At 48.9% G+C, this 16,518-nt stretch overlaps 5 protein-coding genes across 5 annotated transcripts; 4 read left to right on the forward strand and 1 right to left on the reverse strand.

Annotated features, from left to right (window-relative positions):
* Positions 1-712: 712 nt before the first annotated feature.
* On the forward strand, positions 713-2,169 carry N7519_004369 (phosphatidyl synthase; the record flags this gene model as incomplete). Its single annotated transcript, XM_057291145.1, is given in 2 exon segments — positions 713-1,190; positions 1,202-2,169. 2 exon segments carry the CDS (start codon positions 713-715, stop codon positions 2,167-2,169), a joined length of 1,446 nt encoding a protein of 481 aa, XP_057152347.1.
* A 6,548-nt stretch (positions 2,170-8,717) lies between these two features.
* N7519_004370 (Leucine Rich Repeat domain protein) lies at positions 8,718-10,754 on the forward strand (the record flags this gene model as incomplete). The annotated part of the gene is made up of 3 exons (XM_057291146.1): positions 8,718-8,904; positions 8,961-9,305; positions 9,361-10,754. The coding sequence occupies 3 exons, from the start codon at positions 8,718-8,720 to the stop codon at positions 10,752-10,754; spliced, it is 1,926 nt and encodes a 641-aa protein (XP_057152348.1).
* Positions 10,755-11,559: 805 nt separating this feature from the next.
* Positions 11,560-12,099, reverse strand: N7519_004371 (gamma-glutamylcyclotransferase family protein; the record flags this gene model as incomplete). Its single annotated transcript, XM_057291147.1, has 1 exon — positions 11,560-12,099. The coding sequence occupies one exon, from the start codon at positions 12,097-12,099 to the stop codon at positions 11,560-11,562; it is 540 nt and encodes a 179-aa protein (XP_057152349.1).
* Positions 12,100-12,544: 445 nt separating this feature from the next.
* N7519_004372 (uncharacterized protein) lies at positions 12,545-13,956 on the forward strand (the record flags this gene model as incomplete). Its single annotated transcript, XM_057291148.1, is given in 6 exon segments — positions 12,545-12,572; positions 12,630-12,800; positions 12,814-12,961; positions 13,036-13,123; positions 13,178-13,310; positions 13,430-13,956. The coding sequence occupies 6 exon segments, from the start codon at positions 12,545-12,547 to the stop codon at positions 13,954-13,956; spliced, it is 1,095 nt and encodes a 364-aa protein (XP_057152350.1).
* Positions 13,957-14,507: 551 nt separating this feature from the next.
* On the forward strand, positions 14,508-16,494 carry N7519_004373 (TFIIH subunit TFB1 family protein; the record flags this gene model as incomplete). The annotated part of the gene is made up of 2 exons (XM_057291149.1): positions 14,508-14,646; positions 14,705-16,494. 2 exons carry the CDS (start codon positions 14,508-14,510, stop codon positions 16,492-16,494), a joined length of 1,929 nt encoding a protein of 642 aa, XP_057152351.1.
* Positions 16,495-16,518: the final 24 nt, after the last annotated feature.

Raw genomic sequence — 16,518 nt, forward strand, 5'->3', positions numbered from 1 at the left:
AAATAATTAAAATAATAATAGAAAAATGAAAAAAAATAGGGAAAAAGCGCAAAATTACCACTGGTAATTTTCAAACCTCCTGGCTATGACATCACCAACCGAAACGGTGTTTTGAGCGTTTGGCCTGATCGTCATCGGCTCCATCGATCTCATGTCGGTCCACGGGCGAACTGCGCTCCAGTCCAATCGTCCGTCCGACTCAGGCCTCTTCCTACCCACTCGGCGTGCTGCGTTGCTTCATACTCGGCCCAGCAAGTCTGGTCCTGTCCAATCAACAGCTTTCTGATTAAATTCGGCCGCGGGAAGGAGAACGTGCCGTGTATTAGGTACATGGAAAGACACCGTGTCAGCCACAATGACGCAGGTACCCTGTACAGGCCTGTCTCATTGCGAGAAATGGTCCACCCTTATATATCTTGCCAAATGATGACGATAATTCCTAGGAATGATGATACCCGGTGAGTGGAGCCCTCGTAACCTCAATGGCAAAATACCAATTTCGTTTGTCTCCGTTGAGTTCGGTATCAGATATGGCTTGTATATATACTCTGCTGTACTCCCTCCTTTACCATCTTGTTTCCTTATCAGTCCATTTTTTATTCTCCTCCTTGTTTTACAACCTCAATTCTTCCCTGAGTCCTGAATCCAGTGACTCCCAAGTAGAAGTTCATCCATCCTTCTACTTCCTCCCCTCCATTTCAATACCTTCGTCATGACTCGCTTCGAGGATTCCGACCTCGCAGTCGATCCGGCTTCCCAGGATCCCCGCGCCCAGGATCCCCAGGGTGCTCTCTCTCCCCGGGACCAGCGTGCTGCTTCCGGCCTCGCCATCCCATCGGCAAGCGGTAACACCGTCGAGATCCCCGCCACCCGCAGCGCCATCAGTGATGCCGCTCAATTTATGCACAACCTGAGCTTGTCTCCATCCATGAAGGACCGCCGGGGTCCGCGTAACTCCTTCGGCACTTCGCTCCCTATCCCCCGCTCCCCCCGCCTGTCCCGCCTCTCATCTGCTCAGCGCGGTCGTCCTTCGGTCTCCCGGGATATTCTGGCCTCTCAGGTCCAGGATATTAACAAGGAGAAGACTGCCAAGGCCAAGAACATGGCTTTCGCTTTCGACATTGATGGTGTACTGGCACACGGTAGCCACGCCATTGAGGAGGCCAAGGTCGCCCTCAAGATGCTCAACGGTGACAACGAGCTGGGCATCCGCATCCCCACATTCTCTTGACCAACGGTGGTGGTAAGACCGAGGAGGCTCGCTGTGCTCAGCTCTCCGAGATCCTCGAGCAGCCCATCTCCACCGACCAGTTCATCCAGTCCCACACTCCCATGCAGGCTTTGGCTGAGTACTATGAGACCGTTCTGGTTCTTGGTGGTGAAGGCTTCAAGATCCGCGAGGTTGCTGAGAACTACGGTTTCAAGACTGTCGTCCACCCCAAGGATCTCCTCGCCTGGGACCCCTCCATCTCTCCCTGGGCCACTCTCACCGACGCCGAGCGCGCCGAGGCCAAGCCCCGCGACTTCTCCCAGATGAAGTTCGACGCCATCATGGTCTTCGCTGATTCTCGTGACTACCAGACCGATTTCCAGGTCATTATGGATCTGCTGCTCGCCGAGGACGGCAAGCTCATGACCAAGGCCAAGGATCCCGTCGCCACCCGCATTCCCATCTACTTCTCCCAGGGTGATCTTCTCATGCCCACCGAGCACAAGGGTCTCCCCCGTCTCACCCAGGGTGCCTTCCGTATCTCCGTTGAGGCTCAGTACAAGACTCTCACCGGTGTCGACCTTGAGCGTGTTGTCTACGGTAAGCCCGAGCGTGCTACCTACACCTACGCCGACGAGGTCATGAAGGCCTGGATGGAGGAGCTCCACGGCGTCGCCCGTCTGCCCGATAACATCTACATGGTCGGTGACAATCCCGCCTCCGATATCATCGGTGGAAACATGTACGGCTGGAACACTTGCTTGGTCCGCACTGGTGTCTTCCAGGGCAAGGAGGGCGAGAACGACCCCAACAGCCCTGCCAACTTCGGTGTCTTCAACAACGTCCTCGAGGCCGTCAAGGCTGCCATTGCTAAGGAGCTTGGCGCCGACTTCAAGCTCAAGTGGGACCCCAAGGTCAACCCCGTCACTCACGGCGAGGGTGCCTCCGCCATTGAGTAAAAAGGGAACACTTGATCACCCTGATCTTTTTATGCTGAAACGAAACTCAAAAAAACATGTGATACTGGGCTTGAGAAGGATTTCTCTCCCGTGGCGTTTTCCTATTTCATAGAATTCTTTTCTTTCTACCATTTCTCTGATGCATGTGCCCCTTGGATTTTTGGGGCTTAGGACTTCTGATATCCTTTTGTCACGTCGGTTTGGCTTGAGAAAAGACTGAGATTTACTTTCTACTTTTTACAATGTGGATGGTCGGTGGATTCGACCTGGCTTTTTCCCCCTTTTTTAGACTGGATTCCTACATTTCATGTGCCATGATGCAAAGAAGCTTTTGTTTTGTCTTTTCCCTTTTTTACACATTTCCGCATGCAGTTATATCCCCCAATATGCCAATACCATATCATGCAATTTTCATCATTGATGTCGTCAAATCGGTCTTTTAACTATTTGTAATTTTCTCTTTCTTGAAATCTGCGTATCCTAAATTTCTAAAGTTTCTATTTTTCAGAATTTCAAGTTTTAAAAGCAATCATTGACGACATGGTGATGTATCCTCCCTTATTAGCAGAGCTCGTGTGGAGACCATTTCTATTCTCTTCCCATGGATTCTCCGTATAATATTCTTTTGATACTTGACCTTTACACGGCATAAAAACAAGCCTTGTTAAAAGCAGTATATTTACACCACTGTATATCAAAAATCCATAGTATCCATCTTCAATTTTCTAAACTTCCACGTCTAGAACACGAATGTCTCGGGAAAACCAGGAACTTCTAATAGAAGAAAAAGGAAGAAGCAAAAAAACCTAAGACATAGCCAAGATACCAAGACACTTACCTCGTATTTAACCGCCAGAGTGGCAAACAACACAACCCGGGATCTTCTAAGACATGCACGCACGCTATGAGTCGGGTAGGTACGCATTTCTAGATCATTTTACGTTCTACTCCGGGCTTCTAGACCAGGTGTTTGAACGGGTATGCATGTCTTTCCCCGGCAACGAGGTACCGGGACGGTAATATTGTCTCGGGTTGCGTTTGCGCTGGTTGAGTTGTTCTCTGGGGAAGGTTGTGGCTGGAGTACCAGAGATATCGCCTACCTAGTACATCATAGGATATGTAGGTTTCCGGATATCGAACTAGGCATAGCGAGAGCGCCAGGTCTCTCGTAGACTAGAGTGAACACGATCATGCATGTCTACTTCACTTTCTCTATAGCTACTAATGAGTCGCTCTGTGGAAAGTAGATTGAGCCTCATGCTATTGCCGCAAATCATAGCTCTCTTGCAAATTCTGTCCTCTCCCCGCCTTCAATGTGATTCCCTGGATCATGATATGCTGATAGTACGCTCGTGTATAGGTCTAGCATCAAAAACAAAATATCATGTTTCCCTGAACCCCACTTTCCTATATAGAAAGGGACATGGTCTAGAATCGCAACCTTTAGCCCTGATTAACATATCTTGGGATATGTGCTTTCCAATAATTTCTCCCATGTAAGGATAAACTAGTGGACATGCAAGAAAAGGAAATAGAAAGAAATTATCCGCTTGATCCATCGTCTCACATTCACTCAAGAATCCATGAAACCCTACTCCTTTCCATTGTGTCTGGGGAATCGAGTTTCCTTGATCGCCGTTGCTATCATTGCCTTGGGGAGTTGAGTTCTCCCCATTGAGATTCCGGGCATGGCGAGCTGAGTTCAGCCTATCTGCAGCGCCGTCGTCGTCGATTGCATCGTGATTGGCGGGTCCCTGGTAGCTGACGAGGGGCAATTAGTTTCTCAGGCTCTTTAACATGGTACCAATAACTATGTATAGGAAAATCTTACATTGGCAGGAGTGGAAGTGCTCCCATAGATCTTTCAACAGGATAAATGAGTTTGAGGCTCGCAGTATTGTTTCTGCGGATGGTTCATTCCTATGTTATATGCAACTATTTTCAGTACTGTGAAATTCCAATCGGTAAGAGAGAGATATTACCCTCTGCGTGCTATTTTCCATTTCATGACCTTGAGAAGAAGCCAAATGCAGCGAAGCGAATACTACAATGACGAAGGTGCTCATCAAGTTTCTGCGTCTTGGATTATCGATGAAAGGGAAGCGCTTGAAGGACCAGGTACTTCGTGGTTAGACTCGGAGGAGTCTAGAGTGTGGCTGCGGAGACAGGACAAATAGGCGAGTGTATGTCTCCAGCTCGCATCTTCATATATGTCGAAGTGAGGAGGTTTTTGCTCGGTACCAGCAAGTGACGAGTGCCGAGGGAATATAACCGGATGAACATTTTAAGAAGCTGTTAAATCGCTCTACAGCAGGAAAAGAATTCCCGTGGTCTGCGGTACTGATCATCTTGCCCATCCTATTGCTGGTACTTTTCCAGGGAAGATTGTCAACCTTCCCTTGCTCGCGGCGATACCGAACGGCGCCTGAGCTCGAAAGCTTCCCAAGGTTCCGAGATTTTAATTAGCAAATGCTTGGTTGAGGGGACAAGAATCTTGCACCCTACCCACGGCACTTTCGCTTCGCCTACAGCTTTTGCTTTACCTTATCGATTCATAACAGCAAAGTCTGAGACCGGCAGGCGGGGGAATGCGTGTTCGCACTGCTGGTGGCGGTTATGAACCGATGGCTTGTTAGAGGAGGTTCAATAAACTTGTTGGGAGGTTCAAAAGAACAGCACGCTGGAGTGTACAATGGCGGTATAGGCACTTGCAGGGGTCGGGACGGGCCCACTTCGGGACGTCTACCATTGTAGGACCTATACTTGCGTAGCTGTTGGTTGTTATTGAAGTGTCAGCCGTGTTACGGAACTGGCGTCCTGTACGCCATGGCCTTAGGGGTTGGAACTGTTGCCTGGGGTTTGATGTTGGTAAGCTTCACTTTTACTTCACTCCCACTTATTCTTACCTCATGTAGTCGTGCAGGTTGAGGTTCTGTTCCGCTTGATCGTGTTCACCCGGCGAAAGAGATATACCGGACTTCATTCATAGGTACCTCTAGAACCTGGCAGTGCAGTAAGGCTCCATGAAAGCGAGAGGCCGTATTGTCGAATGATGAGATTATTTTTGTTCCTTAGTCGGAGAAATGGGGTGCGGGGAGACTTCATTGTATCCGAGGACGCCGATAGGATAGATCGTACATCCGAGGGTGAGGACAATGCTGTTGCTGGATTCCCAGGGCATTGTAGCACTCGGTGGATGTATTTGGCAAGTTGAGATTGATAGTGTTTCAGACAGGATGAGGAATCTCATAAGATCAGAAAAGGGAAGTAAACAGGAGATTCTCGAATCCTTTTATAGTAGTCGCTGACGCGCTTGCACCCTAGCCCGTGGGTATTAAAGGTTCAAATATATATTCACCTGACATTGGCGAGATAGCAATCTTGGAAAATATGTAGAATTGGATCCACGTGCTATAGGTTGAAGATTCTAACAACATTAGGAGGAAAACTCACTGCCTGATAGGGAAATATATATGAACGTGCCTGCCACTTTAGGCTGCCAAAAGCCATTACATGAACGTCATTTCGGCTCACATTCTAATTCCTTACACATTTAGGATCCTGTGTAGGGCTATTACTCTAGAAGGGAAATAATATATGCAAGAAGAAAACAGTTCCCTAGAGCAAACTATCAGTACCACTGTACAATAACAAGCAAAATAAGAATGGAAAAATTGAGGGTAAGGGCCGGTTACTAGTTAAGTCTTCTGATTGGTTATATTCTTCATTACGATTCTTAACAAGTCTTGGTACTTGGACTGAGGTCCTGGGTGTTGTAGGGTTTCTATCTAGTCCAGGCAGATCTGGTGTATGGCGGATGATGCAGTATGCGTTATTGAACACACAGCTTTCAAGATTGGGATACTCTTCGTATGTGGATGGAGTTGGAGCTTTGGTCTGATACTCTGTTATTACAAAAGACCCATTACTGTTGATGCGCTGCAGATTGCTTCCAAGAAACGCAGGGGTTCTGAGAGCGTTACATATTTGGACCGCCGACGAGTTGGTTTTACTATATTTATCCTCAACAGACCAAACGATGAGGAACTTGCAACTTGAAGACAAGCGTTCATAATGCTTTCCTTGACTATATACCCAAGGACGTACAATTCACATATATACTGATGTTCTATATAGAACATGATATATCCCATCCAAGATGTTATTGGAATAGCGGGCGACCTAGATACCCGGGGGACTTGTCATGGCGGCCTGGGCGTTTCCCTGGTTTGTCGTGGGGCTGAGCTACCCAGGTAGCCTTGATCCATCCATGATCTGGCCTGGCCCGACCCGGATTACAGCCCGAGATACTGCGGGACTGATCGAAACGAAAACTAGAATTGCTGCGAGTAGGCCATTGTCAACATATATTCAAGTAGTTTCTGAAAACAAGACAAATTCGCACACGATATATCATGATGGTATCACACAATGACATTGTTATTTTCCGTTCAGTATCCACATAAATTTCAACATACCCAAAAATACATAGTACGATTGGGGTGTCAGGTAATAGGAAACGCTTAAAAAAACGTTCATCAGGGAAAGGGTAGGTTCTCGCAGGGGAAGACTCGAAAGACAAACCAAGGGGGTCGGACTCACAATTTCAACGCAGTCACACCATTTGGCCATATATGGTGACATTCTTTGTTGAGCATGAATATTGAATGATTAGTTCAAGAGCACCAAGAAGTACGGAGTAGAGCAAGGAGAGAAGGATCAAAACTAGATCTGCCTCCTTGTGTTGTCGAGCAATGCGGAGGCCTTGGCGGCAAACGTAATCCCGCGGAAGTGCTTGGCTGGCATGCAGTCAAGCCCGATACTGTGCTCACCTGCTGTACTCACTCCGACAGCCAAACCCAAGAGGCCAGGAGAGAGCTGTGACTCGAATGACGCCAACCCACCCTATCAAGGCTTTGGATCTAGACTGGGTTGCATTGCTCCTAGGTAAGTTCAGCTGCAGCGCGAGAACTAAGCCTTTGCCAACGCTGTTGGGCAAGTCGTACCAAAGATGCGATGCTAGTCAGCAATCTGGTCCGACTTCAACTCAGGATGGACAAGAATGCAGGACCGGGCTGGGCAGAAGCCGAGAGATTCCAAGGATGGGAGGGAGGAGGCAGGAAGCGGGGGATATGTGTACATATTTAATGGGAGAAACTATAGGCTTGGCTTTGGCGATCGACTGCATAATCGTGGCATTACTGTGGATCACCGGGCTTGGCTGGGAGTCGGTGAGAGTATGGATATTGTATGTTGTACTTTCGTACTATGGAAGTATGGAGGAGGAGGGAGTTGGAAGTACGGAATTTGGCCAATTCTAGTCTATTACGGAATCCCGAGAGTTGAATTGACTTGCGGAGGACTCCGAACTCGAGGATCACCCAATGCGAAAGGGGACACGGGCCGTAATAATATCAGGTGACGGGAAATCAGTGGTTCTCATTATGTAATAACGCGTCTATCCCCGCATCTCCAAAAAAAGAAAGAGGCGAATCTGCCCAGGGCTGTTGATATGTTACCTAGGTAGCTGCATGGAATAGCTAATTGTTAGGTAACAGCAACTCTGGATCCAAGGCGGATGCATCGGACTCTTTGATCTGCTGACCTGTCACTTTTAAGAAAAATATTGAGGCTACCTTAGGGTAGGTACATCTGTACCCGTGGATCTAGGAAGGTTTGAGATTATGTCATAGAATTCATGCCCTTTTAGTACATGTAGGTATACTTTATAATAAGTATGTAACTATTCCAAAGTTATATTCCTAATTTGCCTAGGTGCATCTCTAAAATATAAAAATATCGCTGTCAGGTCCAAATGTGGGCAAGTGACGCCATTTTTCCGCATGCATAAAAAAGGAAAAAAAAGCAAATGGGGTCTGCAGGGGTAGCTTGGGGAACTAAACGAACTTAATCAGTCTAGTTGTGATATAAGGAAGTATAGCATTGGTATATGGAGTATATAATTTTGACATTATCAGTGTATATTTCATTTAGTACTTAATTCTTCAATTTAATATTCATATAACTTACATATTTAAAGAATAATTAAGAAAAAGAAGTACAGATCCGCCACCGTAATCAATCAGTTCACCCGTTATTTTTTTTTTTTTAAGAAAAAAAATAAAAAAAATAAAAAGTTCGCCCCATGTGGCCATGACCCGTGGGTGCATTTCTTCTTCATTTCAACCTTCAACTTCCTTTCACTCTTTCTCTTCATTTTACAAATCTCCAAAGTCCAAAGTCTTGGAATCCACATCGGAAAAAGCCCATCTTACCTCCAAAGTTGTGCAACATCGGTTCATCCGTTTCCGTGACTAACAGCTTCGTTTTTTTTCTTCCCCGCCCACTCTTGAGGGAGCCCTAAAACTTGCCCTCTAAACACTTCTTTTGAGGGCCATTTTTTTTTCTTTTTTCACCAAAGAGAAGCCATCTGATTTTTAATTTCGGTAGACTTATATTTTTTTTTTTGTGTTTCCACCTGCTCCAAGGTACTCCACTAGTCACTGTACACTTAGGGCCCTTTATAGAGGGCCTAAATCCTCTTCACCATGACCTCCATTACTCCTGCCCCTTCGCAGTCCAAGCCGGCCTTCCCGCGACTTTCTTCAATTCCCTGTGGTGATCACTTCCACTCACGCGACTCGTCTCCCTCACCCTGCAGTACCCCAGACGGGTCCAGGTCGAGCAGCCAACGTCGCCCCTCATTCGGTTCTATCAAAGAAGACACGGAGGACGGTACGTACCGGCAACGTGCGAATCCGGGCTGGAGGCTGACGTGATGGGTAATCTAGGAATTGCGCAATCCTTCGTGGACACCCAACAAGCACCATCTCCCAAAGAGCAAGACCAACAGCGCAAGGTTGAGCGCCCCTTCCAAATGCAACAGACCCCGGACTTCTGCTGTCCTTGTGGTGGATTCCTCGGGTGGAAGCAGATTCGATTGGGCGGGAAGAGTTTGAGCCGCAGCTACAGCGATCTTCGTGGACTTGGAAACCTACAAGCAAAGGGATGGGCATGGGAAGCCCAGGAGCCTGAGAAAATGGAGCTTCTCCCTCCCAAGGTCCCAGAGGCGGAGGTTCTGCAGCAGACCCCTCCCGGTACATCGGCTTTGGAGAGGCTCCCTCCAGAGGTTCTTGGTAAGCAGTGCACCTGCCGTTCTTGCTTCTTGCTTCATGTGCTAACTCCTGGTAGACCAGATCATCTCTAACCTTGCGATCGATCTTCCACCAAATGGCTACGCCCCTCGAAATGTGGATCTGGTCTCGTGCCTGCTTACCTCTCACACGTTGCACGCTGCTACTTTGGGTGTCTTGTACAGGAACATGACTTTCCCACACTCCATTATTTTCTCCAAGGCACTTAACCATATGTCGCAGTATCCGGCTTTGGGGACATTGGTGCGCCGTCTAGACTTCTCGCACTTCACCTCCGTCGGTCTGGGTCGCACTAAGCAGATGAACGCTGAAATCCAGAACCTGACCTCCAGGACCCTCTTGCAGTGCTTGGAACTTCTACCCAACTTGAAGGAATGCCTGCTGCAGGAACACCTGGAAGGCGACATTAGTGTGGATGTGATCCGGAAGCTCTTCATGGGGCTGCCGAACTTGCGCGCCGTGGATTTCTGCGGTTGCTCGACTCAGGCATTCTCTGGGGTTTTCCAGGAGGCCTTGGTCGGTGGGCCTGCGCTGTCCATGACCTTGCCCAACCTGAAGCGGCTCTCACTTCACGAATGCAGCACTATCCCCGCTCCCATGTTCGACTACCTCCTCCCGCGATTGGTCAATTTGACGCACCTTGACCTTACTCACACTCAAGTTAACGATTCAGCTCTCGTCGCCATCCCTGAGACTGCCCGTATCTCGCATTTGAGCTTGTCCCGATGCACTCGCCTCCGCCCTTGCGCCCTGGTTAAATTCCTCACCACCCACCCCTCGGTCAACGAGTCCCTCGTTTATTTGAACTTGTTGACGGACCCGACCCGCTTCCGTCTTCTGGAGGAGACCGATGTTTCTGCTCTGCTGCCGAACCTTCCTGATACTCTCCGCTCCCTCAACCTGGGTGGAGCTAAGGTCACCTCGGACCATGTACCACACTTGGTGCCTCTGACCAAACACTTGGAGGAGCTGGGTCTTAGCTCTGCGGATCTTTCAGTCACGGATGTAAACTCGTTCTTCGGTCGGTACCGCAACCCAGCAACGGGAGTCGAAATCGATGCCCCCAGCACTCTCTGCTACCTCGATCTTGCCAAGGTGCCGCAGATGACCATCGGTGCCATTTTCAACACCAGCACTTGTTCGCTGCTCTCGAACCAAAGCTACCCCTTGCAGGTCGTTGAGTTCAGTGACAAGATTATTACCCCGCTGCGTGAGCGTGCTAAGACCCAGCGTGTATCCGTTGGCTGGACTGTGCGGGACCTTGGCCGTCGCGGCTGGTACGTTCGCGAACCAGCCTCAATGCCCCACGAACCCCTTGACGATGGTGCCCGCTACTGGAAGATGGGTGCGCGCTGGTGGGGTATGCGCAAGATCCCCATGGCCGTTGGCGAGGTCGGTGGCCTCTACGGCCACTACATGTTCAAAAAGTGATCTACTATGAGCGTCTATTTTCGAAAAAAAAGCGTTTGGATGGATCGTTTTTCACTTTTGCTAATACCCTTGATTTGATATCCTTCATTTTCACGGCTTGCGTTTCGTTGGAGGGGTATTGCTTTTTATTGCTTATTGTTTTTTTTGACGATCATGAATGATGATATCCGGTCTATGCATGGCGGCGCGCAACATGGTTTACGAATTTCGGCATTCTGGCTCCTGGCTTCGGGTTCGTGCTCTCGGTCGCGTTTTGTCTTTTGGTTTTGCATAGCATTGGGATCTATCTCTTCAGCGGTGTCTGGTTCCTTTTTTTTTTTTGTTTTCTCTTATATCATTGGCTTCATATGGCGTTACTGTATCTATCTGGATCTTTACTACTCTGCTCATAAATACCTACTTAGTCTCTACTTCATCTTCTTATAGGCTGTTTCGTAGACTCGGTCTGACATAGCCTTGTGCCTCGGGAAGGTGCTACCTAGGTAGCTATATGTACCAGTTTTCCTCTGCCGGGACTTTCCTATCTTAGCTGCCGCCGCTTTTACGAGGGCACTTAGATATATCATTGCAGAGCAAGAGATGCTTAAGGTGAAAGAGAGTGAAGGTGAAAGAATATTGTTATAAAGAAACTATGTGGTATGTAGCTTAGCACGAGGTCTCAAAGCAACATTTTCTGAAGCAAAACGTCTTAAAGCAAATTTCGAATTCTTAAGTAAACATCCTGTTCGAGTATACCCTCCTCAGGTAGGTAAGTCCAGCGCTGACGTAAAGCATCGAATAACCAACCTGGACATTTCTGTAATTCTCAGTCCAGTTCACGTAGCTGTCTGTCCTTCCTCCATTGCTTCAGGTCAAAAGTACCATCCCGAAGCTCATCCTGTCGACCATTCCACATGAAAGAAACTCCCTCGATAGTTTTCTCGGTGCTACCGTCATTATTCAGAACGTTAATCAAGCAAGCTTGAAGACGATATTTATCCGTTTCGTAGGCGGCAAGTCGATCAAGTTGCGCCGGCGATAAGAGGCCACACACTATTCCATCGACTGGATGAAGCGGCTTATCGAGGAGAGCAGGGTATGGGCCCCAAAGTTTGATTTCGTAACCAATCATCCTAGCAGGGCGCATCATAGGTGGTGGTTTTGACGATCCTAAGACTTTGGATAATGTATCTGGATCCATTAATGTCCCGTAGAAGAAGCAATATTCGTCTCGGATAGGGTCTTGAGGCCAGGAATTCTCGGCAGAATTGTCAGATGAGGGCAACAACGACGGCCTTGGCGGGTCTGCTGAGGCGTCGGCGCGAAGGAATTTGCGGGCCATAGGGGACGGCCGGGTGTTGCGCATTATGTCGATATAAATCTCGATAGGGCGAGGACCAAGGAAAGCGAATGATGATGATGGTGCTTTGAGGGAGGGGAAAGAAGGAGATTGATTGAGGGTTGCTATATATGTACATGTACGTGTATATGTACTTTGGGACCCCATCCGCAGCCTAACTCGGAAAATTACATCATCCCAGTACACTGCCCAGGTGCACATGTGCACGATCAGTGAGCGAGAGCACTAAAGCGGAAAGGGAAAGAAATGGCAGAGGAAATCCAAGTACATAGGTACCACTGCGGTCCCAAATAGGCAACTACCTGGCGACAAACTTCCAGAACTCCCGTCCCCTCTCTTCCTCATCATCACCTCTCTCTCCATCAACTATCTCGGTCTCAAATCTCCTTGGCTAACTCTTTTGCCTTCTCGACCACCGCGCTGAACTGCACCTAGTCTGCCACTCTTCGCCATGGCTCTATCAATGGAAGGCTCGGGTGGTAAGTTGTGTTTCCCGTACCAAGTTCACCAAGAAAACCCGATTTAATCCAATCAAGAGGACCTCTTCAAATCTCTCAAGGCACTGAGGTCCAAACCGGAAAATGAAGCATCCCAAAGACGCCGAGTTGAGTCACTCCTCTCCACCGTCCACTTCCAAGTGATGAAGGGACACATGCTCGAGCCATCACCCCTAGACGTCCAATCTCGCTTTGGTTCTTCTTACATGGGTGTATGTGGCAGTTCTACTCAGGGCTCGCGAACATGGACATGGTGAACATTCTTTTTGGTACGGGGCAGAGGACAAGAGCATCAATTTCCTGGCTGTGATGCGACCCTCAAAACGTTTTGAGTACCAAGGCAATCAGCTCGGAGATGATAAGGCTTACCGGTGAGGTTTGTGACCATGGCATTGCACTTCAGTCATTACTAACTAGCCAAAGGTGTGATCCGTACCGACCAGAGGCGTCTGAAGAAAGAGGACCGCATTGCATATGCACTTGCAACAGATGGTGATCTCTTCAGGTTCTTTCGCATGAGCGAGGAGGGCCAGGTATGTATACTAAGATGCTTATAGGAGATTACTTGATGCTAATGATATACATAGACGGCTGAAACACAATGCCGGAGCGGAAAGTACCACGAAGATACCATTGTGATTCTCATGTCGATCTTTGATGATGCTTTGGTTCCGCCTGGTGCCCGTATGGCATCCCCTGCAGCACGGGAAGTGACCACCGGTAAGAATTCATTTCGATTTGCAGGTTGTGGACGAACTGCCTTTGCCAAACCCCGATCTCACAGACGAAGCGCAAATCACCAAAGTACTTATGAACCGATACTGACAAAGGTTATGAAGAAGAAGAATACCGCAGAGATCAGAAACGTATGCACGCAATGGCTGTACGTGTGGGCGTGAGAGTGTATATGGACGTGATACAGAAACTGCCGAACCCGCTCAGCGATAGAGCGGAAGAAAGCACTCTCAGCCTAATCAGGGTGGTGATACTTAAAGCGGTAGAGAGGCCATTCAAGGTGGCGCAGGCAGGCAATTGCGATAATGGCTTTCCTGGTTATGGGCCGGTATTGATGAGGAACTTTGACGCTGGGCTAAAGAAAGTGCTGGAGGAGGTTGACTTTGTGGACTACAATGACAACCAAAAGGTGCTCAAGCATGCAATTCGGAAGGCAATTCTGGAGGAAGCCAGGCCCATGTTCGAGGAGATCCTCATCGAGGTGCGCAAGAAGAAGTTGGAGAAGTTTTTCAAGTACAGGGAAGGATATCTGCGATTTATCAGCACATACACCATGGACTCGCAGCGTCGATCGAAAACGATCTACCTGAATCTATGGGCCAACCTGGGAACGGATCTGCACTGCAGTTGATTAGTATGTCTGAACCATTTTGTTTTTGTAAACTATCGACCAATATTCTCTTTTTCATGGTATCTCTTGCTGTATTTCCTCACTCGATCCCCTTTCTTCTTGAGTCATAAGCCATTGTTATGTATCTATATCCACTCATGTTGTTTACAGAAACTCTCAACCTGAGAGAGCTTTGGCACATTGGTCACTATTGTGTCTGCGTGCAAATCCAACTCGCCAAAATCAAGCCAAACAAATAGATAAGAGAACAAAATTAAGCATAAATTCAATAGGTCCTTCTCATTTTTACATAGACTAAACCTCACAAATGAAACTGTAGCTCTGTTCACTTAGGGCTTGGCTACCAGGTGACGCTTGGCAAACGTCAAGCGTCATGTGATGAACCGCTGAAGAGCCGCATTTCTCGTTATTGGTTTCACCTCTGCACGCCCTGTCCATCACGAAGGCCTCAGACCTACCTTGCTAACTTCCGCCCTTGGGGAATTGCTCATCCCGATGGGTGGATGCGTTATCGCCTTTGAAGACAGTGCAAGCTGTCAAGACACGCGACGATGTCACCGAGCGGAGCGGCCTCTTACAAGAAGAAAGATGGGACCCTAGCTATATCTGCAGATGAGAAGTCAGTCTCATGGAGTCCTGCAGTTGCAGGGGCTGGGAACATGATCACAATCCCCGTGATCAACATCACTAGTATGCAGTGGCTCCAAGGCCGTGTATTCGTCTCTTTGCTGACTCGCGCGACTGCCAGATCTACAGCAGACCCCAGCCTCGAATCCGAAAGTGATGCTCAAAATTTTTGCCCAAGCTCCCGATGCGCCTCCCAATAGTACCCCCGATCAATATGTCTTTCAGTTCACGGCTGGAGCAGACGCCCGCCCGCAGGCCGATGTCATCAAAGACACATTGAGTGCTCGGATCAATTCAGCGAAGTCGGCCACACCATCCCAGACGCCGGGGCCTAGAGGTGGTTCTGAGGGTCTGTCAGCGGCAATGGCGATTGCGAATGCTGTGACATCCGCGGGGACATCGAAGAGTCCTTTGGACGACGAGAATAAGCTTCGGTCCGACATAGAGCTGCAGCAGTCGTTATTAAGATCCGATTCAAATCTGCAGCGGATGTTTTTCGAGGGCTTGCACACAAAACCGGAAGCCTTGTCGTCTGGATCGTTCGTATCACAGTTCTGGTCAACACGACTGCATTTACTGCGAGCGCATGCAATCGAACAGGGGCAAATTCGTGGCTCATATAATGTGCTGTCATCACTTAAGCCTCGAGTCGAGGATAACGTGACACGATTGAATATCAGCAAAGAGCAAATCCAGCTCATCTTCTCACAACACCCACTGGTTAAACGCGTGTATGATGAGAATGTGCCGAAACTCAGCGAGCAACAGTTCTGGTCACGGTTCTTCCAGAGTCGGCTGTTCAAAAAGCTGCGCGGAGAGCGCATTACGGAGGCCGATGCAACCGATGCCGTGCTGGACAAATACCTCCGAACGGACGAAGCCGCTAAGCCGGACCGGGACACAAATATCCATCACTTCTTGGATCTGGCTGGCAATGAACTAAACCACAGTCAGCGTCGCGGAAACCGACCTGACCTGCATATGAGACCGTCTGGCGTCGACAAAGTGCCCATTATCCGGACACTGAACAGCCTCAGTGAAAAGATCATGGCCAATGTGGCTCCGGCCGACGGCGATATGAGTGCTCCCATAGGCATCAACGAAGAGGCATGGAAAAAGCTCCAGCTGCAGGACCTTCGCGGAGAAGAAGCGCAAAGCCGCATCACTTTAAACATCCGTGATCAAAGTCGGTTCTTCACTCATGGCCAGGAGGAGGATAAAACCAAGCAATTTGCGAAACAAGATCCGGACCAGCTTCTTCAGACCCTCCGTGCGGAGATCAATCAAAGTCTCCCGTCGCAGGGTAATACACAACTGCGCAAGTTGGTGGACCCCGGCGATGATGAAGACGAGGAGATGGAGGATGCACCTGCTAGCCGTCGACCTGTCGGATCGTCCGCCGCTCTGCATGATGCATTCTCTCAGCTCTTGGAAGCATTGCGCGTGCGTCGTGCGCAGATGACCGAGCGAGCAGCATCAGAAACATATGGGCTGTCGATGGCGCTCTTTGACCGCTTGACATTGACACACGCCACAACCACGGAGTTTCTGCACCAGTTCTGGCAGGCGTTTCTATCAGGGAACCCCGACCGCGCTGGGGAGGTCGCGTCCTTAGCGGAGTCTCTTCAGCGAGCAAGAGAGCGTATTGAGGCCGTTGCTAATGACGCAGAGGCTGAGCGGAAGGTCGAAGTTGACCGGCTAAAGAAGCAGGCTCGTGACATGTATGAGAGCACCGGGCGAAAATTGCGGGTCAACTTAGAAGGCGTGGAGGGTGGCCAGAAGGTTGTGAACCAACTTCTTGGGCCTACGCTTCATGCACTGGAGGTCGCATCGACTCGATATCAAAAAGAATTGGCCGAACAGAAAAGTAAAGAAGCGGCCATGGCTAGTCAAGAGATGGCAGGGACATAGAAGGAAACAACCCTGGCGTTTGAT

This window comes from Penicillium mononematosum (assembly GCF_028829835.1).
Source record: "Penicillium mononematosum strain IBT 11891 chromosome Unknown utg000002l:1.0-8112719.0:1.0-8118358.0, whole genome shotgun sequence".
In the NCBI taxonomy this organism is placed as follows: Eukaryota; Fungi; Ascomycota; class Eurotiomycetes; order Eurotiales; family Aspergillaceae; genus Penicillium; species Penicillium mononematosum.